The following is a 23482-nucleotide window of genomic DNA, read 5'->3' as shown; positions in this document are numbered from 1 at the left end:
TTTGTTTTTCGTGGAATAATTTTGTATTGTAGAGTATATGGCAATTCGTGAAGTTGATGATGTTCTTTGTTTTGCCTAGACTAAAATAACTGAATAATTCAAAAGCGAATGAATTCAAAAGACTTGAAAGTCTGGATAAACTAATACATTTTGGTTTACCCTATTTAGCATTCATTGGTTTATTGATAACAGAGGCATAGGTAAAACCCCCATTTTTTTGCATTGATGTTATTTTAGACATTGGTTAATACTATTCATTGATTTGATTTGTAAAGTGCTGGTTTGTGATTGCCACTTCCTAGTGCTAAATAACAGTGAAGGTAGCAGTCCATGTTGTTTCGTTATCTCCATCCAGCCTGGAACCTCCATCGAAGCAGTGCAGAAATGTACTACCAAATATTCCAGCATTAATGTTCGGTGGGTCATTGGCACTGGAGCAAAAGAACATGATAACAAGCTAATTCTGTATCTGTTCTGTCCTCTACCAGTGTTTCCAACAGGTAGAATTCACATGGCAGAGAAAGAAACAGAGGAGTAAACACAAAGGAGAGGATTGGAATAGGGAAGAAGAAGCCAGAGGGAGAGAGAAAAATAGAGAGAGTGGGAGAAACTAAGAAAGAAAGGTGAGACAATAAGAGAAAGGGATAGAGAGAAGGAGAGATTAAGGCAAAACACAGATGGACAGAAGGGAGAAGAAGAGAACACAATTATGCTATGAAAAATTGCAGATTTGGCAGAAACGACTTGTTTGCTTCTGACACTTTGTAAGACTCAACACTTGGCTGCCTTTACTGTTTAGAAACACTTGTTACCTAATAAAGCATAAATTAATTTAACTGACTAACCAAATTAAATCAAGGGTCTGAGACAGAAACACAACCACAAAATATACAGCAAATATACACTTAAACACACACGTAAAAATATACATATACAAGCCCACCAATGCATATGCATCGAATACAATGTGTTCATGTGTTACTGACTCCAGAACAATGAATTCTGTTTTTCAGCTCTAGTTACTTTGACTGGTGAGCCTCCTGCAGAAGCGAAAAACGTGACCACCGCAGAGGGTAGCGAAGACTCCGAAGGACGTGGTACATATGGTGGTCTCTACATCGCCTCTTTGGAGCTCTTCAAGTTCACCATCGGCATGGGCGACCTGGAGTTCAACGAGAACCTGAAGTTCAAGCACTTCTTCATGTTCTTGCTCATCCTGTATGTGGTGTTGACCTACGTCCTGCTGCTGAACATGCTGATCGCCCTTATGAGCGAAACGGTCAACAAAATTTCCAGTGAGAGCAAGAGTATCTGGAAGCTTCAGGTGAGTGATGTAACAGCAGTTGTTGGTTTCAATAGCTTGGACCTGGACAAGAGAGCAGTTATGTGATTTTAATAAGCAGGAATATGTCTCATGTCTATGTGAAAACCTCACCATATTTCACGTATGGCTGCTGTGTATGTACGACTCATCCATCCACAAGTATATCACTTTGTATTGACCACAGAGATAAGGCAGTATTCTTTTAGGTTCGGGCTACAATTAGCTTCAATCTTTCCCAATGTATTCTTTTCCAAATATTTTGCGGCACTTGTATCTTTGTATTCCAGTCTTCAATGTTAGCCCAAATCGGAGGCATAAACATAAAAAGTGAAAAGAAAATCGGGTCAGGGTAAGTTTAATATTCCTCACTCAAATCCCAGCAAGGTTGAGGTAAAAGTAAAAAATTATGTTTGTGCTGAAATTGGAAGGATACTTTTCACTTTGTCAAAACTAATGTTGAGAAGGAAGTAGACCACAAATTTGCTTTGAAAAGATAGATTCGAAGATATGCCACCATTTTGAGGTAGTTGAAATTGAGGGGCCCTTTTATAAAAAAAAAATCACACAGGGCAGCAAGCCACCTTGCTGCACTGCGGTGCATGATAATAAAAGGGCAGGAATGCACTGTATTTAACATTATATGGCGCGTTATTGTCTTTCCCTTGCACCAGCACACAACGTGCTGCCTTGCGCCTTCGCAGGCACCATGGTGCAAGGGTGCTTACATTGCAAGCAGAATTTGTGTAGGAAGGTGAACCTTTCTGCACAAAAACAATCCTCAAAGGCATTTTCCTTTTGCTATGTGTGCTGCAGCACACATAGAAAGAGCAAAAAACTAGCAGAAATAAAGATATTTCTCCTCGTTATGCCTCACCTGGGGAGTACCCACCATTTGTACTCATTTCCAGGTCTACCAGTGATGGTAAATCTAGGAATGCACCAAAATCCATGAGTGGATGCATCGGAACACCCATGCTCCACCCATGAATGCCTCCCTGGGGCAGAGTAACGTAGCGCAGTGATTTGAGATGCATTGCGTTACTCTATATATATCAAGCCACGCAGGTCCACACAAGGTGGCATTGTGTGACTTTATGAATCATACTTAGTAGATGTGTTACCCTTGTCCCTCATTGCGTGGCATAAGGGCAACGCAACTGCTTGACATATATGCACCTAGGTAATCTGGAACACCTTATGACCTAGGGTAAACTTTCCTGAAAGTACAGGCTTGTCATATTGTGGAGTATCATGCAGGAGGTAGAAATTGGCAGCACGCGGCATACTGGGGGCTTCAGGAAAAATAATCTGCATCCTGAAACAATCTAGCTACACACGACTTTCCCAAACCTGACCGTTCATAACCAGACTTTCTTTCTCAGAGAGCCATCACCATCCTGGACATTGAGAAGAACTTGCCGCATTTCCTGCAGGACAAGATGAGATCCGGCATTGATATCAAACTGGGCAAGACTCCTGATGGTAAAACTGATGAACGGCGGTGCTTTAGGTGACTAGCAAAAGCGCAAACTTTTATTACAATAGGAAATGTATTTCAACCATCCTAGTTCTGTGCCGTGGAAATAGCTTTAAGCAGCAATGTGGTACTGTGGGCTCAATGTACAGTGTTTAGTGAACATATCTAGTGCAAGACAACAAGTATTTTACTTAACATGTTTTCTAATATGACCTATGATGTGGCAGTTCAGCACTTAAAGAGGCATGTGAGGCATTGTCATTTATTTATTTTCATGGGTGAGTTGAAGGAAATACGAATTTATATTAATTAGATGCATGCTTGAAGCAGGACCACAGGGACAACAAGCTCAGTTGAGTTTTCATTCACAACAGAATTGAGCACTAGGGGGCAGATTTATGAGGGCCTTGCGCCACGTTTACGCCGCTGTTGCGTCACGCAAGGCGGCGTAAACGTGGCGCATCCCTACGAACGATTTACAACGTGACGCATCTAGGCAGATGCGTCACGTTGTAAAGCCCTGCGCCGCTTGTGGGCGTTCCGGCGCAGGGTGGGCGTTCCGGGGCAGGTGCGCCTCGCAAAAGTGACTGAGTGAAATCTATAAGATTTTACTCAGTCACTTTCAGGCCAATGCTGTGTCAAAACCCAGCGCCTGCTTGAAGCAGGCGTAGGTCTTGATGCAGCATTGGTCAGATAGGGCACCCCCGAGCCTTGCTGGAGCTGCGTCGCGCTTGCGACGCAACTCCAGCAATGCGCCGCCTTTACGGCACAGATGCGTCACGCATCTGTGCCGTTTTTGCCCCATGGTGCGCCGCATTGTAAATGCGACGCACCATGGGTGGCGGAGCTGTGGCGCACTGTGGCGCACATTAACTGGCGCATCCCTGGGGATGCGCCAGTTAACATAAATCTGCCCCTAGGTATTGCTATAGTATGCTTTGCATTCTTCCAGCACATAAATTAATGTGCATTATACAGTGCATATGAGTGGGAACATGGCACAGTGATACACCCCTTTATGTCTTAACTCGGAGACAGGCACTTCCAGTTACCATAGTTAACACTTACTGGTTACCATACTTAAGCAGGAAAGTAGAGCAATGCATTGAATTTCACACCAGTTAAAATAATGCATAAAAGGTGTCATTAATGTGTCATTAGCCCTATTTTCTTTTAAAGTTGTACCCTTGTCTTTCGCTGTCCCAAAAAGGCCATAGTACCTTATGGAAAACATTGCTTCTTATCAAGGTTCTCGGTGTATGGACCGCTGACTCATCTATCACCTTTGTACAAAGCATGGGATGCAGGCAGCTAGTCAATAGCCCCCCTTGTGAGAAAGGACTTGTCCTTGACATTAAAATCTCTTTAAGCTCATACATATGCTTAGCTAAGTATCAGACTTCTTCGTGATCATGCTAGATTCTCATCAATTTTGACATCACCAAAAACTTGTAATCAATTCCCACTGACCGTCAACAATAGCCACGGCATCGGCCAGAAACATTTCCAATGCCCTCTCAGCCACCATTTCCCAGACACTGCCCATGACCACCGAGGCACCCAGATGAGCCACTCATCTAAATTGAAGGACCACTCTTCACCACATTGTTCCTGAGGGACAATTCAAAGAAATCCATATCAACAAAGACTTTCTCCAACCAATGATACAAAGGCAAACTCCTATGAATGGGTCAAGTTTACAGCAGTAATGGAAGAAACTCAACTAGTAGGTATTGGTTAAGCATGCTAAGTCCACTACTAGGGACACAAACAGGTGAAACACTAGGCCATGAAATCCAGCTACCCAGTTCCTCATCAGTCCTGTGTTATTTGTGATCTGTGTCAAATTGTGAACATGTATAGAAGAATGCTACAGATGAGTTAATGTATGTGCTGTCAGAGTCATTGAGAACTTTAATTGATGAGAAATTTCAACTTAACCAATTCTGCATCACCCAGCTGTTGGTAAACTCTAGCGTTCTACATTGCACTGTCAGATATTCTAAATTCTTTTTCTGAGGATACATGGGCTGAGTTAAACCCAGCAATAGCAAAATGATTTTCCTCATAGATCATTCTAAATTGGTTGGATTTACCAGCAGATATTATTGCCCCACACTGCACGCCTTTGGAACGCACTTCCCCGCGACCTGAGAACAGAACCAGACTATCTCCGATTCAGGAAGCGGCTGAAAACCCATCTCTTTCCGTAAATTCTTACCTTTCCCTTTTGCCCCCTCTGTCCCGCAGGTGTATGGATCTTAGCGCTGGGATACTTACGAGTGACTACGCGCTTTATAAAATTTAATAATAATAATAATAATAATAGAAGTACAAATATTGCTCGGAAATGTTCATGTACCGGGGAAAAATGCTGCCCATTCTTAATTATCGAGGTCGAAATTAAGAATAATGGGCCCGATTCACAGAACTAACTTAAGACAAAATCTTAAACTTACTACCATTTTGGTATTCACAGAAGGCACTTACTCATTTCGGTATTCACAAAACTTAGGAGTCCTAACTTTAGGACTCCTAAATGCCTTCTGTGAATATCGAAAGACTTAAAGTTAGGATTTTTCTCCGTTTAGTAGTAGTAAAGTTAAGACTCCTAACTTTAGGACTCCTAAATGCCTTCTGTGAATACCTAAAGTCTTAAAATGCGGATTTTTCTCAATTTAGTAGTAGTAAAGTTAGGACTCCTAACTTTACTACTACTAAATTGAGAAAAACCCTCATTTTAAGACTTTCGGTATTCACAGAAGGCATTTAGGAGTCCTAAAGTTAGGAGTCCTAACATTACTACTACTAAATTGAGAAAAACCCTCATTTTAAGACTTTCGGTATTCACAGAAAGCATTTAGGAGTCCTAAAGTTAGGTATTGGATTAAGCACACCTGAATACCACAGGTTTACCCTCTTTCTGGACTCCTTTTCCTATGCCCAGTTTGGCAAAATTTCCCTGCTGAAATATGCACAAGAAAAAGTCTCTGGAGAGTGAAAAATATGCACATGTTGTAATCCCAATTCCGGTGAATTTACAGTATAATTCGAAATGAGTAAAATATATACGGTAGCTAATTCAAAAATTACAAAGATAACATTAATTTATTGTGAAGAAAACACATTCAGATGGAAACAGATTTATAAAGTAATATCTGTTTACGGTTACTGTTTATCATTGATGATATATCCTGGAACAAAATTTAATGAAGGGAAATTAATCTACACAGAATGCCCGTTTAACGTAACAACTTCTTTGAAATGTAACAAAATCGTAAACGGCAAATCTTACACTGTAGTAATATAAACACTACAAGGCATCGAGCGATGCTCTATTTTTGCGTACAACATTGTTGCAATGTTGTGTTTTAAGTAAAACACACCAAGACACCAAGAGTATTCTGTTAATACATTGTTGCATTGGTGTGATTTCTATTGCTTTACTGTTATTTGCTAGAGTTCTTGTTAGTATATTGTATGCTCAAATAATTTAACATTATTGCTGACATGCAGCAGAGACTGCACCGAGTCGGCATTGGGTTGCTGGCAGGGTTGAATTGGGATTAAAAATCGGCCCAGGTACTCTGAAAAAAGTGGCCCACATTTGCATATTAGCTTTCCGCAAAACCCTGCTTCTGCAATTTTTTTTAAAGGGGGGTAAAAAAATGCACGGAATAGTTTACCCTGGTGAAACACACCTGAAAACAAGTGAGGCCACTTCTGCTCAGGCCACCTGCCTCCCTCTAATGTGCATATATTAATGGGCCGACCCAGTGAGAGAAAGGGAGTGACACCTCTGCCCCTTGATAAAAGGTAGGTAATGGATGCCCATCTGCTTTCAGAAAGGTCACTTAGGCACCTACTGGGCCGCTGGCGGTATCTGAACAATGCAGAAATCACCCAAACCGGCCCCCAGACTCCTCAAAAAAGCAGCCCACCACCGGAACGGGACACCGGTCTCTCGGGCCAGCGTTACCAATCCGACCCTGGTTCCTGGGCTACATTGCACGTATATAGCAAAGGAATGAGTTCCCTGAACGCAATAGAAGTTACACCTCACAGTGTGCATGCGCCTTAGGCTTGCCCAAGTGGGTGAAGGTTGTTCTGATATGATTATGGCAAGGAAACAGACAGTTAAGGTCTGTGTCTTTGACACCCTTGTGAGAGTACCCGAGTCATTTCAGTCACTGGCATTGCACGGAGAGAGTAGCAAAATCCACTCTATTCTGCTCATTGTAGGATGAAGCCTTCATAGTCTCCCCAAGCTGTGGGAGCCTCCCTATTTGTCCTTTCCAGTGAGAGTGTAGATGAATCCAGGCTACTATTACCCAACCAGGAGCGAGAGAAGATGCGAGCAATATCCACGTTCTGGAGGCCCCATCTCATTCTTCATTATTAACATAGGTTAGTGAAAGCCGTCCTGTTATTTTCTTCCATGGAGATTGTAGTTGTAACCATTCAACTCTAATCTGTCCAGAAGAAAATTGTGTATGATATCCCTAATCGCAAATGACCCCGACACAAGAAGAAGGGAGTGAAGGAAACCTTTCTTTTCCCCACCTACAAAGAGTGGTAGACAACAACAGCCAGGTTAGACTCATGGAAATGATTACTTCCTGCCATCCTTCTCTCAAGTGAGTACTTCTAGAGTATTCTTCTCAGGCAGGCGTGATAGAAGATATTCCTTTGTTCACACCTATAAAACCGAGGGACCATGTCCTCTCCTAAACAAACAAGCCTGTTGGATGCCATCCTTTGCTCCATTCTTGTATTCCAAAGACCCAAGGATGCTCACATTCCTTAGATGCCTTAGCTGTTGTCATTACACTTACATAGTGGTCGCCCAGGAAGGTAGGTTACTTGTGGTCTACAGCTCTTATTTTCTTTCTTAACAGAGTGGAAGAGGTGAACTGGAATGATTGGAACCAAAACCTGTATCATCTGAATGAGGAACCTGGGAATGGAACGGAAGAGGAACTGAAGATGTCCGGGAAGGAAGGCAGTCCTCAGAGAGGTGAGAGTCAAAGAACTCTAATAACAAAAGTATTCAAAAAAGGGAACTCTGGGGTCATTCCAGCATCTTCTCACAGTGTGTGACTCTGACGAGCGGGAACAGTCAGGAACTCACAAGTCTAGAACACTCATATTTATTCACATTAGATCCTGCACCAAAAATATTTTCTATTCTTGACATCTCATACATACTACAAATAACTGAAACCATCTTCACTAAACGTTGCCTGGGCTGACAAGTCTTCTGTATAAGAACTTTCCAACTAGATCTGCAGTCAGTCTCAGCTGATGTAACCAGGCTGCATTTATATATGTACAAAATATGCCTTAGTACATGACTTCTAGACCATGAGGTGGAGGTACAAAATATGCCTCAGTACATGACTTCTAGACCAAGAGGCGGAGGCATGCATGCCTTGATAGATGTGAATAGAAACACAGCTATGTGGTCGCTATATAATTGATGGCTGGATGGTGGATCCATTAAAGGAAGGAGTATATGTTCAAAATATAGGCAGACTAGAGGATTGATGGGTGATAGGGAGATGAATATACACGTCACATAGTTGGATGGATGGATGCAGGATAGATGTATGATCTATTCTAGCTAGATGCATGAATGTGTAAAGACAACAATGGCAATAATAATGTAAAAAAGAATGGATGGCAAGATGCATGTATGGAAGGATGGCTGGACAAATGAATGAATAGATGGATGGCACCATGGGTTTAAAAAAGAGTGATGATGGTAAAATATATGTTTGTTGGTTTAGGGGACATTGCACAGAAAGATTAATCGTGGATGGATGGATGGTCACTGAGAAAAGTATAGATTAGGGTTGGGCAGAACTTGCGGAGACTCACTGCAGGGTAACATAAAAACTCGATTGCTTGGAGTTCTGCCATTTAGCATCAGTAGCAAGAACACTGTTGAAACGTCAGCACTAACGGCACCATGTGTTGTTCAAGAGCACATGACCATCCGAGTTAATTTGGCTGCCACTAGAGTAAAAAATCTAGTCAAACGGCACCAAATCTACTCGAGAGGCAGTCCTCTGACAGCGACTGCTCATGAATCCTGCTAGGGGAAGCAAGCTCGCAAATTTCTTAATCTAGTGGGAGAAAAATTCCGGGTGGCGGAATTTGGTCAGGACTCTGTGTTAAAGAATAACGTGCAATGACCAAAATTCCGCCAATTCCGCTGGTGTAAAAATATTCTGCCCACCACTCGTGTGGATAGAATGGCATTTTAATAAGCATATAGGTGAGCAGTTATCTATGGGACTGGTGCATACGTGCACAGATGGGCAATATCTAGGTGAATCTGCAAGATAGAATGATGGATAAGTGAAAAGATGAGTTCTTGCTTAGATACATGGTGAGTCAAACGGCTGAGATACGTGGATGTATGATTCTGAAATATTGGTGGACCATATAAATATATTGCTGTGACCTCCTTATCCATGTGTATGCCAACTGTCACTGGACAATCTCTCTAAATAAACAGTATCATTTTCCCTTTCCTGATCATTGCCATGCCCACATCACAACTAAATGTTGGCAAAGTTGAGCTGTTCCCCTCTTTGGCCATGCAGCATCATGAATGCTTCCGCCTTTTCAACAGTTTGATGTCAGTACTTTTGAATACCCCACAACCACATTTAGGGTTGAGTCCTTTTCTCTACTATTTGCTTACATTAGGACTAAATAACAAGTACAGAGCACTAGAGACCACTTATGAATCCTAATAAGGCAGTCTGGGTTAGGCTCTCTATCAAAACCCTACAGTTCTCTATCAAAACCCTACAGTTTCTGGTGTGCATGTGAAAGTATGTCTTTGCATTTGCACTGACTGGTAGTATTTTTACTCTTTAGATTTGGCAAAAAAATGACAAGGCTCACCTTTTCCCTAAATATCCAACTATAGTTAGAATAGAAGAACCATTCTTTTCTCTAATATTTAGTGGCATTTTTATACTTCTCCATAAAGTTTCAGGAGAAGTTTAGTAATATAGGCGAGCCATCCATGGGAATGGTACAGAACACTATGCTCCATGTTCCTCTCAATAAGGGAAAGACCAAAGGTAGAACATCATTCTCAGTACAGGCAGCAAAATGTTGGAACTCCTTACCAGCCAAGGTAACAAATACACAAGACCTTCAGAAGGTAAGGAAGTAAAGACCTAGTCCTCCTGAAACCAGGACCTAGAATCAAGCTACCACCGTGGCATCCCTAATTTCAGCACCACTGGAGATCAGACAGAACACCGGCACAAGGGCGCTCCTTAAAATTACAGAACTACTATGACGGAACAGCGCTGGCTAGCTGCATTGAGTGCAGACTGTGAACTACACTCATATCCTCCTGGCTCCTAATACATCATAATATCCTAGCTGCCTGTAGCCAGAACAGACTGGAGAGTGCTTGTAATCCAGGTTTTGGATCTACAAAGCAATCATACTAGGCTGTGTGTAATCAGTGCATACCTCAGATAACACTCTTGGCTCCTGAACCAACACTTTATCAAGACGGTCTGTAACCAGAATAGGCCGGAGAATTATTCTATCATAATTTTTCAACTAGTAGATCAATCCTACCAGGAACCCTACAGTAGAAATCCTATTGGGCAAACCTAGTTTTTCATGCTTCTACCATCAACCCAAACCAAGGCTTTAATCTAGAATGAGGACATGCTAAGAATGCACAGAGGGATCTGCGACATAACAATTGCATATTGGGTGTCTTTAAATTTCTCTGTCCCTGCAGGTACCACTTTCTTCCCTCACTAATTCTTAAGTGCAACAACCACTTGTACAACGATAACTGTAATACAGAGCATCCAAGCGGTCCTATATCCTATATCCTATACTCCTCCGTACACCATAAAATATGTATATAAAGGCTGTCTTGATTGCTTTATGCAACATAAGATAAGAGTTTGAAGGCCCAGTGATCACCCAAAAAACCTATTGCACAAATATATGACTTTGTAAAATGATCCATGGATGTTGTGAGGTATATCTACTAAATTACATAACTACAAACTATTTAGTGAAGGAGGATAATTGTTTTGTCCGTTTTACTAAGTTTGATTTTACTACCTTGTGCCTGGTGTAAATGATTAGCAGTAATTAACATGTTGACGCTTGTAACTCAGAGAAGTGAGCATATTTATGGGAAGTAGTGCCACCTAGTAGTCAGACTCATTGTACCTGTCGTTTGTTTATGTTCTGCTATTCTGAAACATTCAAGAGCTGGCAGCTGAACAGTAACTCCTGTATAATTATCAGGATTATTTTGTAACATGGCAATGAATCCTCTATTTGCTCTAATAATCCTTGTGAAACGATCTGCACTGCTCTCAAATACTTTTTAACATATTTATTATGTTTAGTGTGTTAGGTTTATCGGGCACATGCATCATTGTCAATTGCATTCGCAAATGGTGCGAATCGCAATTTTCGGACGTTTGCGAATGCAATTGACAAAATTGGGATGCATCATGTTTTTCGCAATTTTAGAAATCGCAATCATGTTGCGATTTCTAAAATTGCGATTACATTTAAGAATTCGCAATTTGAGATTTCTTAAATGCAATGCATGAACATTTTAAATTTGCGAATTTGCAAATAGGGAGAGGTAAATTACCATGAAGTTCACCTTCATGGTAATTTGCGAAAACTTTCAAAAATGCACAAAAGTGCATTTTTTAAAGTTTCATTTTACACACACATGCCCTTGGGGCATATGTGTGCGAAAAATGCACTTAAAGTTATATTTCAGGGGTGCAGGGGGGTCCCCTGCACCCTTGAAATTGCATTCTCAATTTGCGATTCGCAAATTGCGAATCGCAATTAAGGAATTTTAGGAAATCGCAAAGAAAATTGCCATTTCTTGATGCATAGCCTTTTAGCGATTTCTTAATTGCGATTCCTTAATTTTCGCAATTAAGAAATCGCAAACGGCAACAATGATGCATGTGGCCGTATGTTTTAGAAGGGGAAATGGCCTGATTTGACCTTTTTTATCAATATTTTTACTGGCCTGGACTTAAACATACTAGCCAGGCTGGTTAAAATACGGAAAAGTGGCCACCCTATGAATAATGGAAAAACCTTAATTTGCTGTAGGAGAGAGGAGGGTACATGGATGAACAGGTTTGCAGAAATAATCGGTTTCAGATCTCTAACTTCTGGTATACCAACCTGCCTTGTCACTGATGATGTGAAGGGAGTCATTTGTGGCTGTAGAAGAGGACTAGGTTGAAGTCTGAGAAAAAGTGTCCTAATAAAATAGCCAACTTTCCATTGGTAGTATTGGGTTGTACTTACACATTCTGAATTATGGAAGCTTCTCACATCCTCCAATATAATTTCTGGAACGTTTTGAACATATTTCTTAAAATATTTGTTGTATGTGTTTATCATGGACAAGTTTCAGCTCATTTTTCAATGGTCTGTTTCTGACTGTTTTACAGGGAATGGTTTCAGAAGCCTGGTTTCACGTATAAGAGCAGAAACAACAAAGCAGGAGGAACAAATGCCCTTAAATTCTGTAACTGCAACTCCTTCTGACGGCAGCACGGGTGACGCAAGGAGGAGATCCTCGGACAGCCTCACAGATGTTCAATTGGCTTGAGCTGGGAGCCCTTTCATATGAGCAATGTGTCATGCCTATGAAAACCTCATGCAATACCGTGATTTGACTTTCTGACCAATTACGTCTTTCATTGAAGGCTTTGACCAATACCATGACTCGACTTTCAGACCAAATACACCTTTGTTTCAAGCATGATCCAATCACATGACTGAATGTTCAAAAACGTCGAAAAATTGACTTTCGGCCCACTAAGGCATTGTCACGCCTTCCACATTACTCTCACTGGTCTCATGCTTTTCAGCACTGTACGGCTTGCAGTGATGTTCAAGGTTCTCGCTTTGGCTGTGGTCTCAGTTGGGAGGTTGCCGGATGCCTCATACAGACCTTGTCCATATGTCCGATAAGACACTTTGTTATAGCTGTTGACAAATTTTCTGTGCACTGCTTAAGACTTCTAGATTGACTAATATGACTGAAGGTTTTTTTTCCGCTGTGCAATGGGCATCTTACACTGATATGCTATTATGCCCATCTCCTGCAGCACCTGCCCTTCAACAAAGACCTGCGTCTTGTTGTCAACAATAGTGCCAGAGTCAGTGGCATAAAAAGGATACCATGGACGTTAAAGCAAACAATGAAAATGGACCCTTAACACTCCTCCAATGTTGAGCAGTAAATGAAACCTAAAATAGGGTCCGGTGTTTCCCTCAAATCTCTAAGCCCCGGAAATAGAGCACCTGCTGTGCTAATTACAGCTACACTCCTGCCATAGTCTTGCAATCCAGTAGACATTAGTAGTGTGTCTGAATCTACAATCAACGTTCTTTCGGTCTTAAGTGGGATAAATGATAGAGATCACGCATTCCAAAGACCTGCTTCCATCAAAATAGAATGAGCTAATTCTATATACAATGCAATGCTCTGCATTGTGCCAAAGGTAGCTCTCAACTTAAAGCATCCATGATTGCATTCGCTAGAACACTGCCAAAGATTCCCCAATGCTTACTCTTAGACAGAGGCAGTATTCTGCATGCTCTCTGGTGATTACATACATAGCCTCATCCGCTAGGGTGCAGTCTCCACAGGTTCAGAGAACACTAAATGCTCTATTCATGCATTAGTTATCAGAAATAAGGATAAAGGACTGTTTCCCCAAGTCTTTGGTGGTGTAGATGCACGGCAGCAGTGCTCCGACAAATCTCAAATGACATGTTGTCATGTTGCATTTATCAAAGACAGGTGAACAGAAGCACACAGGCAGAAATTAACCTCCACCTTCAAAGCACCCCAAGCTTTAATATTAACACTACAGCACTTACAGATGGATGGCAGTGATATAGACCTCGGAAAAGTCAAGAATGATAAACTCCAGATCCAGGGAACGCTGTTATCGGAGAGGTTGGCATAATGGCTGTACACAGTCAATGACCTGAACAATGGAGGCTGGATTGGAAACGTGCTTGTTGACCTACAGCTCTTAATGGAGTCTGAAGAGGTAAACTGAGGTCACTAGTTCAGCAATCGGGAGAGGCCATTTTGATAGGTTCCATCCCAAAGTTCAGTACTAATCAATAGACAGGCGTGTTAAAGGCGGCATTTAGTCCTACCCCGTCAGAAGTGCCAACTATGGTGCCCCACGAACACCCTTGCCCCTGTCCACATGCACAGATCCACAATGGTTGTTGTGGGCAATAAAAGTGAAATGGGGTAAGACCATGAAAAATTAAATGCAAGAAGTCTCAAATGATCTTTTAGCCCTGCAGGGGTAGCTGCTTATCTGCTTCTTGTCGGCATCACTCAAGGTACACAATGGTAATATGTTACATACAGCCACACCTCACTGTAAGGAGCTCTTGCATATCAACTAAAAAGGTTCTAGTCTCTGGACAAATTAGAGGCAACGCCTGCATTGGATACTTATTGAGAACAAACTCTATGCTGGTGGGTTTTAAGGGTGGTATGTATCTGACACATCACTGGCATGAGAAACTCCCAAATATTGCATCCAGCTCCGTATCTTATCCAGACTTTATCAAACTATGTTATGTATATTTTCCCATTGTTTCTAGTTTTTGTTGTAGATTGACATGTAAAGGATAATTGTGTTTCTTACCTAATATATGCACTGTGACACTACAGAACCAAGAATACTGGCACTTGCACTGTGACCTTTGGGATATCAAATTCGAGCACCATGACTTTTGGGAATGCAGACAGGTGCATAAAAAAATACTGCAATTTAGAAAAGTAAAATTCGACGGCTGATAATTCAGTCATATGCATGGCAACCATTGCGTATTCCATAGATGTCAATAGACCGACTCAGGTGGGAGACTACCGATTTTTTAAATGAAAAAATGTGTTTATTTCAGTTATCTTCCCCCTTCTTTCCCATGTTGTCTTCTAAGTACTGTTAGTAACTTGGACATTATGATCTGAAGTAATGACCTGTTTAATCCCATTTTCAATTAATGCAGGCATTTGACTCTGAAACCTTTGTATAAGTTGTGCTTGCCATCTGTTTCACATTATATACATTGTATGCATACAGAGTCACAGAGGCCAAAGCTAAGACTTCCCTGAAAGAGAGTTCAGTGTAATGTAATTTATCATATACGATGGGTATGGAGGGCAATTAATTATTGTAGCTACAAAAGCAGCCACGCCGCACGATCTAGGAATAACCTCTATTCTGTGAAACTGAACTTTGTGAAAATCATAAAGTAAAAGTTAGTAACATATTTTGAATGTTTTGCATCGAGAGGTGGCACAATGATGCCAGTGGCAGGATACCCTCACAGGTGATAGTGTAGTTTAAAAATGCACATAACATAACATAATATGGAGGAACAAATACAGCAATGCCCTGAATTTTTACTTGATGAAGTCAGTGAAAACCTTCAAACAAAAGCCAACTAACTACACGTTCCAGGAACTGCACAATACTGTTGACACCTACACACACATAAATCAGTGATGGTGCCCATACACTGAAGTAGAGCAAGGGGCATTGTACAACTGTGTAAATAGTGACTTAGATACTGCACGTATGCTGTCATTGGGATATTGTGAACTGTTCTGTTGCTCTTTGTAACTGGGGTCTTATGTGTTTTTCCTATATCTTAAACTTTTTTTGTTGCTGTGTGGCTTTTGTTGTTGTCTATGTTTGTAGGTAGGCCAAACCTACAACCTAGGTATTTTGATTCTTTTTGTTAGAATACTTTTGTTATAAACATCTCTGGAAGAGGTGGATCTGACTGGGTACCCATCTCTTCCAAGGCTCTATCCCCCAACGTATTACGTGCTTCACCGAGCAACCCCCCATCCCTTCCGGCACTTTAGATAAACCTGAAAATCTATCTGGAGTGCAAACAGACTGGAAGTACTTTGAGCAAGTTATCCTACATGAGAACCAGAAAATGCTAACTGCGTTCACTTTTCGCTCTCGGGCTGCGGATCCCCCAGCAGAGAACAGAATGTACACTTTTTGGTGAAAGAGTTTATGTGTTATTTTCCTTTTGTATTAGTGCAATGCACATCATAAATATATCATTCATAAGCCAATAAAGTGACTTATGGGTCAAAATGTGTTCTCTGTTGTAATTGAAGAAGTTAAATCTGAGCACAGTGAGAGTTGATTGTTCTGGAAAAAATTCGCGTATTTTTTAGGTACCGACACAAAGTATGGCCTTTCCTCAAAACCATTGTGAGCATACCAAAAAGAAAAACCTTAGGTGGGCAAATTTTCCCAGCTTTGTCAGACTTCGGAGAAGTTTACCGGGGCATGGTCTACACAAATGGGCTGCTGCCAGCCTCAAAATGGCAGCACTTAAAGAGGTTTGGCATGGAGCAGAGGGTTTGGCGCATGCACAGACAGGACTTATGCACAGGGATGGAGAGCTAATTCTGGATGCGATGATGCCAATGGTGGCGCAGCAGCGTCTGTAGGGGCCGGCCAGATGGATCCGGTGCCCCACCTCATTTTGTTCTGCCACCCCTGCCCCCTTTGTGCCCCACCAACACAGCTGCTGAATTTACCCGGAGGCCACGCAGAAAAAATACAGACATGACAGTTTGCACACATTAATTTGTTCAACTACTTCTCATTACAGAGCAGTGTTATTTGCTCAATATTTTAATATCTGACTTTGCATGTGTGTATAAATCTAAATATACATACATAGATATATATGCAAACATATATACAAAGTGAGTTGTTAACATTTAAGCAATCTATCTATCTATCTATCTATCTATCTATCTATCTATCTATCTATCTATCTATCTATCTATCTATCTATCTATCTATCTATCTATCTATCTATAAAGTGGGTGTGTGACTGGCTGTGAAGGAGTGTGAGTAAGTGTGTGAGTGGTTCTGTAGGAGTTCAAGTGGGTGTGTGAATGGGTGTGGGAGTGGCTCTGTGAGTGGTTGTGGTACTGGTTTTGGGGGTCTGTGAGTGTGAGTGAGTGGCTGTATGGATGTGTGAGTGGTTGTGGGTGGTGAACAGTCAAAATATCGAGTTTTAAATATCGACTGACACTAATATCGAGTCCAAAATATCGGGATACAAAAATATTGACTGTCAGAATATCGAGTTGAAGCTTCAAAAATATTGAAGTAAGTAATATCGTTTGCAAAAATATCGTTGTTAACAATATCATTGTTTTATGTAGTTATGCATTTTGGTGTGTATTTTAAATGTATGTATTCTATGTTTTTATGTTAGTATTGCATATGTTTTTGAATATATGTGTTTAATTATTAGAAGTTACAAAAAAAATGTAAGTACATTTTGTGTTTTAGTTCCGTAGCGGGTTCTGGGTTTGTAAGGGAATAGGGTGGGAAGTAATTTAATGATAATAAATGTAATAATAATTTTTTGAGGTTATTAATTTTTTCTAAATTAAATTTTGTGTTTTTGTTCTGTAGCGGGTTGTGGGTTTATAGGGGGATACAGTGGGAAGAATTGAATTATAATTATTTAATTAATCATTATTATTAATTAATATTTAGGTATTTAATATTTCATAATAATAATTGTGTTAATTAATTTATTATTAATTAGATAATACTTGGTTGTTAATTAGTAACTAATACTAATATTTGTTAAATATCTTAATTGTGTTATTTTTTTAGGAGTGGGTTGTGGGTTTATAGGGGAATAGGGTGAGAAGTAATTTGATTATAATTAATTAATAATTTGCATTAATTAATATTTAGGTATTTAATATGTTATATTATTAATTGTGTTAATTAATTTATTATTAATTCATTTGTAATTGGTTGTTAATTATTAATTAATATTTGTTAAATATCTTAATTGTGATTTTTTTTAGGAGCGGGTTGTGGGTTTATAGGGGAATAGGGTGGGAAATAATTTAATTATAATTAATTAAATACTATTTTATGTTAATTAATATTTAAGTATTTAATATTTTATATTGTTAATTATGGTATTTAATTTGATATTACGTAGTTATCAGTTGTTTGGTAATTATTAATAATTAATTGGTGTATATATGAATTGTTTCATTTTTTTAGGAGTGGGTTGTGGGTTTATAGGGGAGTAGGGTGGGAAGTATTTTAATATTAATGAATTAATTAATATTTTTTATTATTTAATATTTATGTATTTAACATTTTATATTGTTAATTGTGGTAAATAATTTAGTCTTAATTATTTATGAATTGGTTATGAAAAGTTAATAATTAATTGATAATTATGTTATTTGTGTTATTTATTTAAGAGCAGGTTGTGTGTTGATAGGGGAATAGGGTGGGAAGTAACTTGATTTTAATATGTTTTTCTTAAAAATATTTACAGAAAATTAATTTTCTATTGTTTTTAGTGTTATTTGTATGAATTACTTTATTAGTGATTGTTTTTAAATAGCGTGTTAATTATTAATTAATTGATTAATTGATAATTGTTTATGTCAATTATGTTATGAATTACAACACTGATGGTGTCATTTATAGGGGAATATGGTGGGAGGTAAATTATTTTTAATTAATTAGTTGGTTGTTAATTAATGTTTAATATTTTGCTGGAGTGGGAATAGTAAATGATTCCACTACGCTATCCAACACTTTCCCTACAGTTTCACTCCCTGGAGTGGGAATAGTCATTTTTAGCCCTACGCTATCCATAAATTTTCCATACTGTTGCACTCACTGGAGTGGGAATAGTAAATTATTCCCCTCCGCTGTCCAACACTTTCCCTACTGTTGCACTCTCTGGAGTGGGAATAGTAAATTTTACCTCTACGCTATCCAACTCTTTTCCTACCGTTGCACTCCCTGGAGTGGGAATAGTAATTTTATCCCCTTTGCTATCCAACATTTTCACTACTGTTGCAGTTAATGTAGTGTCAAATGTAATTGTAAAAACATAAAAATATTTTAATATTTTAATTTATTATACATATTTTATTTTAAATTTTATGTTACCGGTGTGTGTGTGTGTGTGTGTGTGTATATATGTGTGTGTATATATATATATATATCCCGAACACTCGATCCACTTCCAGTTAGGACACACTCGGCGGCTCCGGCGAGGAAGGAGGCACAGACCTCGTAGCTTTTGGGTAGCGATGTTATTTTTATTCAGGTGAGACCCACACACAACGCGTTTCGAGCTGGAAAGCCCTTGCTCACGTGTAATTTAGTAAAAACACCATCTAGCATTTAAAGAGTCCTAAACCACATCTCTTGCAGGACTTGAGGGGTCACATGACAGTCTTAATGGAAAACAGACTCAGTAGTTTAAACATTTTTCACAGTGTCAGGGGATCCATTAGCACACATAGATAATAACTATGTAGATATACACACACATATATATATTTATAATTTTTAATGTTTCTAACATTTTATGATGTTATATTAAGTTAATATATATATATTATATGTTATGTATATGTATGTTTAATTTATTTTGATATTAGATTTAGCATTAATAGTTTTAAACACTTTCTAATAATTCTAACAATTTTTTTTAATTATATGCATTTTTCCATTATTTTACACTATTTTTCAAACATTTAAAAAAAGCGATATTTTTAACAACAATATTTTTTTTCCGATATTTTTGTTCTTACCATTATGAAGATAGGACTCCGATATTTTGGACAATGATATGTTTGTGTCGATATTTTTGTATCCTGACATTTTTGCTGTTGATATTCTGTCAGTGATACTTTACATCAGGATATAAGAGCATTATCCTTACAACGTCAACTATTAGCAATGTCCCGACCTATAAAGGCCTCCTTATCACATTACAAAAGGCATCACAGTGAAATAACTCCCCAAACTTCCTCCCCACCCCATCCCCTTTCTGATCTGTGTCAGGTTATATGGTTACATAAAGAGATTGAACACTGTACAGTAGGCCTAGGATTACCAGATTTAATCTAGTCACTTTTCCCATTTTATTCATCCCAGGGGGGAGTCCCCTTAACTAGGGGCCCATAGACCTCAGGAGCCCGTTCATCCCTGAGTTCCGCTAGAAGTCCATGCCAGGAGATCTTCTAACACCTTATCATCCTTTTGCACAAATTTCATTCGCCCCAATCCACAGTCACCCATTCACATACATATCTGAGCCATTCCTCAGGCCATGGGGAAGAAGATGCATTCATGCACAGCACCTTTTGGCTAAGACGAGCCCCAGGAGAACAAACCATCTACTCAGATTTTTGCGCTTCGTCGCAGGCAACAGTCCCAGCAAGACTTGTCTAATCTCCCTAGGGATACTCCATCCCATAGCTCCTTGTAATTGTGTGAGTATTTCCTCCCAGTAGGAGAGCAGGAGTGGACAGGACCAGATCATGTGGAGGAAATCCACTGCACATACGTTACATCTTGGACATTTATCTGTGCGGTATGGTTATATTATGTGCAGGGTGCATGGGGTAAGGTACACCTGATGAACTACATGGTATTGGAGTAACTTAAACCGCGTGCTGGCGTTGACCTTCTGTACCCCCTTGAGGATCCTCCTCCTTCCCCCCTCCATCAGGGGTTCATCTACAAGTGCATCCCATTTCTAATTGGGTCCTAAGCACTTCACACGGTAAATAGTTCCCTTTAAAGCTCTATACAGGTGGGAGACCAACCGCCTACCCTGCGCCATATAGAACATTACTTTCAACGTCTCAGTGACAGGAGGCTCATCTGAAAATCTCTTGGGCTACACGAGAAATCTTTCTGTATTGTAGGAATTGACCCCTCCCTAAATTGAAGGTGACATTTGCTTCCTCTGGGGTGATACATTTTCCGTCTGTTTAGAGGTCGCCCAGTGTCTGGCACCCTCCTTCTTTCCAACAGTGCATCGACATGGAGTCAGCTATATTGGCAAAGGGGCCCAACACCCACAAGGGCATGTCCGGAGAATAAGGAGCATGCCGCACCACCCAACACACCACATCCTCCCATGCTGTAGCCACATGTTGCACAATGTATGGAGTGTCCTGGGCGGCACCACGCCCGAGCTTCACGAGCTCTGCCAGGAGACGGTCTCCACATGTCCCCGTCAAGAGACGTTTCTCTGAGTTATCTACGCTGTCCAACCAGTGGACTGCATGTTGCAACTGGGCGGCTATGTAGTAGAATTCCATTCGGGGGACCTCTAGCCCTCCCCCAGTTGAAGTTCTTTGTAGCGTTGTCAGACGCACTCTCCTGCGTTTCTGTCCCCATAAGAGGTCTGTCATTAGACTCTCTATTGTGTGGAAATAATACAGCTGCATTGTATAGAGCAAAACTTGCATTGTGTAGAGGCAACGGGGTAAGACAATCATTTTAGCAATTGCAGTACGCACTATGAGCGACAAAAAACATATAGACCACCGTAGCCCTGCAATCACACATCCAATGCTGAGATCCAGGTAGGCAGAGCCCATGCGCAACAGACGAATCCCCAGGTAACGTGTCCCCCCGCCCACTCATGGCAACTCAACATGTGGCCGCTCTGCCGCAGGTACTGTGGCCAGCCTTCCCACGGGGATTAACTTGAACTGGGGTGGCGGAGTGAGCTAAAGAATGATGATGGATTAAACCCAGATCAGTTGACTGGGGGTGAGTGCTTGCAATGTTCAATACTTCGTCCATCATCCCCTTTGGTTTTGCTTTGTTCGCCCTAAGTTGGCAGGGTATGCCCAGACGTGGGTCCCTTGCTCACTTTGCCACTGGATTCAAGCTAGCCTGGCAGATGATGGCTGATTAGCCAGAAACCCATCCCAGGATGCTTGTTTCCGGTCCAGGGAAGACATTGCTTGGCAGTTCGGGCTGAACTGTTCCCAAGAGGCACAGGGTCAGACGGATTTGCATATGGCCATGTCTGAACTGGGGTGGCGGAGTGACCTAAAGAATGATGATGGATTAAACCCAGATCAGTTGACTGGGGGTGAGTGCTTGCAATGTTCTGGGGTGAAGGGTGGTGCACAGCGTTACAATGGAATAGAAGTAAGTCACTCCCGGGATCCGCGCCCTTTTACCTTTGTTCTCATTCACTTTCCGTTTAATGTAAGTGCACTTCCTATTTGGCCCACGCATTTATACAGCCATGTGCACATTTTTTTCACTGTCTTCGTATCTCACGGATTCGAATCACCTATTGATCGGCACTTAAATTTATCATATGTATAGCATCCGGCCACATGGTTTATTTACGTTGCAACCCGACATCCACATTCTTATTACCCCTTGTCTTCTTTTCAGCACTCCTTGAAAAAGGGCTCTGCCCGAAATGCATAGGAGTCATCTATGTTGCCTATTCCTCATGGAAAATTACATATATAATCAACTTTGAATTGATATGAAATGAATATCGACTAAAATGTTTGGGATCAATCTCCTTGAAATAAAGATACCCATAACTTGATGATCAACTGCATGAATCATTTTTTTGAACCTGGAGTGCCTCACCTGGGGATGTATCTGCATAGTCCTATGCATACACAACCATAGCTGCTTGCAATGTTCAACACTCTGTCCATCATCCCCTTTGGTTTTGCTTTGAGATCCAGGTAGGCAAAGCCCGTGGTCACCAGACGAATCCCCAGATATCGCGTCCCCTGGCCACCCATGGCAACTCAACATGTGGCAGCTCTGTTTCAGGTACTGTGGCCAGCCTTCCCACGGGTATTAACTTGGACTTCCCGGGGTTGATATGCAGTCCAGAGATAGCCCCAAAGTTCTGCACCTCCCTAAGGAGTAAGGGCACAGAACACGCCAGATACGATAGGTAAACTAACGTGTCACCCACTTATAGGGAGACCACATGATTGGTCGCTCGAAGTTTGATGCCCCAGAGTCCCAGTTCACCCCACAGGTGTGCCGCCAGAGGCTTCAGAGCCACAGAAAATAATAGTGGAGAGAGTGGGCAGCTCTGACGGGTACCTCAACAGAGAGTAAGCGATTTGGACACCGTTTTTCCCACCCTAATTCTGGCTGCAGGGGCCGTGTACAGCTGCTGCACACATTTAAGAAAACGATCTCCCACCCCGATTCGTCTGAGAACCTGCCACATGTAGGACCAATCAACGGAATTGAAAGCTTGTTCGATATCTAGCACAGCTATGGCATAGTCATTCTCCATTAATCCTGGAGCGTGTCAGATATGTGCCAAGTGCCGTAAGTTATCGGCAGTGCTCCGTTTAGTCATGGACCCTGCTTCGTCTGAATGGATAAGGCGACAGTATTCTCATGAGGAGATGCTCGCCCATGATCCTGCTGAGTATTTTCATACCAATATTTAAGAGCTAGAGTGGTCTATAGGTACCGGGTAGGGGCGGGTCTCTGTCATTCTTGAATATCATCGCAACCAGCGCTTCTTGCATTGCGGGTGGCAGAGATCCGGTCTCCATCGCTTATTGTACACCTCTAACAGTCTATCAGCCCATGGGAGCCCAGAATTTTGGCTGGTTTAAGTTAGTGTATGGCCAGCATGAGTTCCTCTTTTGTGATCGGGGCACAGAGCACCTCAGTCTCCTCAAGCTCCAGCTGGGGGATTTGGATGGTGTTCAGAAAGGTAAGAATTGTCTCCTGCATGGGAGAAGG

At 40.9% G+C, this 23482-nt stretch overlaps 1 protein-coding gene across 5 annotated transcripts in view; it reads left to right on the top strand.

Moving 5' to 3' along the window:
* The window catches only part of LOC144822437 (transient receptor potential cation channel subfamily V member 1-like), a 238168-nt gene extending 222165 nt beyond the window's left edge, over positions 1-16003 (top strand). For all 5 annotated transcript variants that reach the window (XM_078679961.1, XM_078679957.1, XM_078679958.1 and 2 more), the window contains 4 exons: positions 1014-1324; positions 2707-2834; positions 7700-7818; positions 12296-16003. In XM_078679961.1, the coding sequence (XP_078536087.1) occupies positions 1014-1324; positions 2707-2834; positions 7700-7818; positions 12296-12456 (719 nt within the window). In that variant the 3' untranslated portion in view covers positions 12457-16003. The remainder of the gene's footprint in view (positions 1-1013; positions 1325-2706; positions 2835-7699; positions 7819-12295) is intronic.
* Positions 16004-23482: the final 7479 nt, after the last annotated feature.

This window comes from Lissotriton helveticus, chromosome 3_1 (assembly GCF_964261635.1).
Source record: "Lissotriton helveticus chromosome 3_1, aLisHel1.1, whole genome shotgun sequence".
Classification (NCBI taxonomy): domain Eukaryota; kingdom Metazoa; phylum Chordata; class Amphibia; order Caudata; family Salamandridae; genus Lissotriton; species Lissotriton helveticus.
Note: the sequence above shows the minus strand (reverse complement) of the source record. Positions and strands in the feature narration are given on the sequence as shown.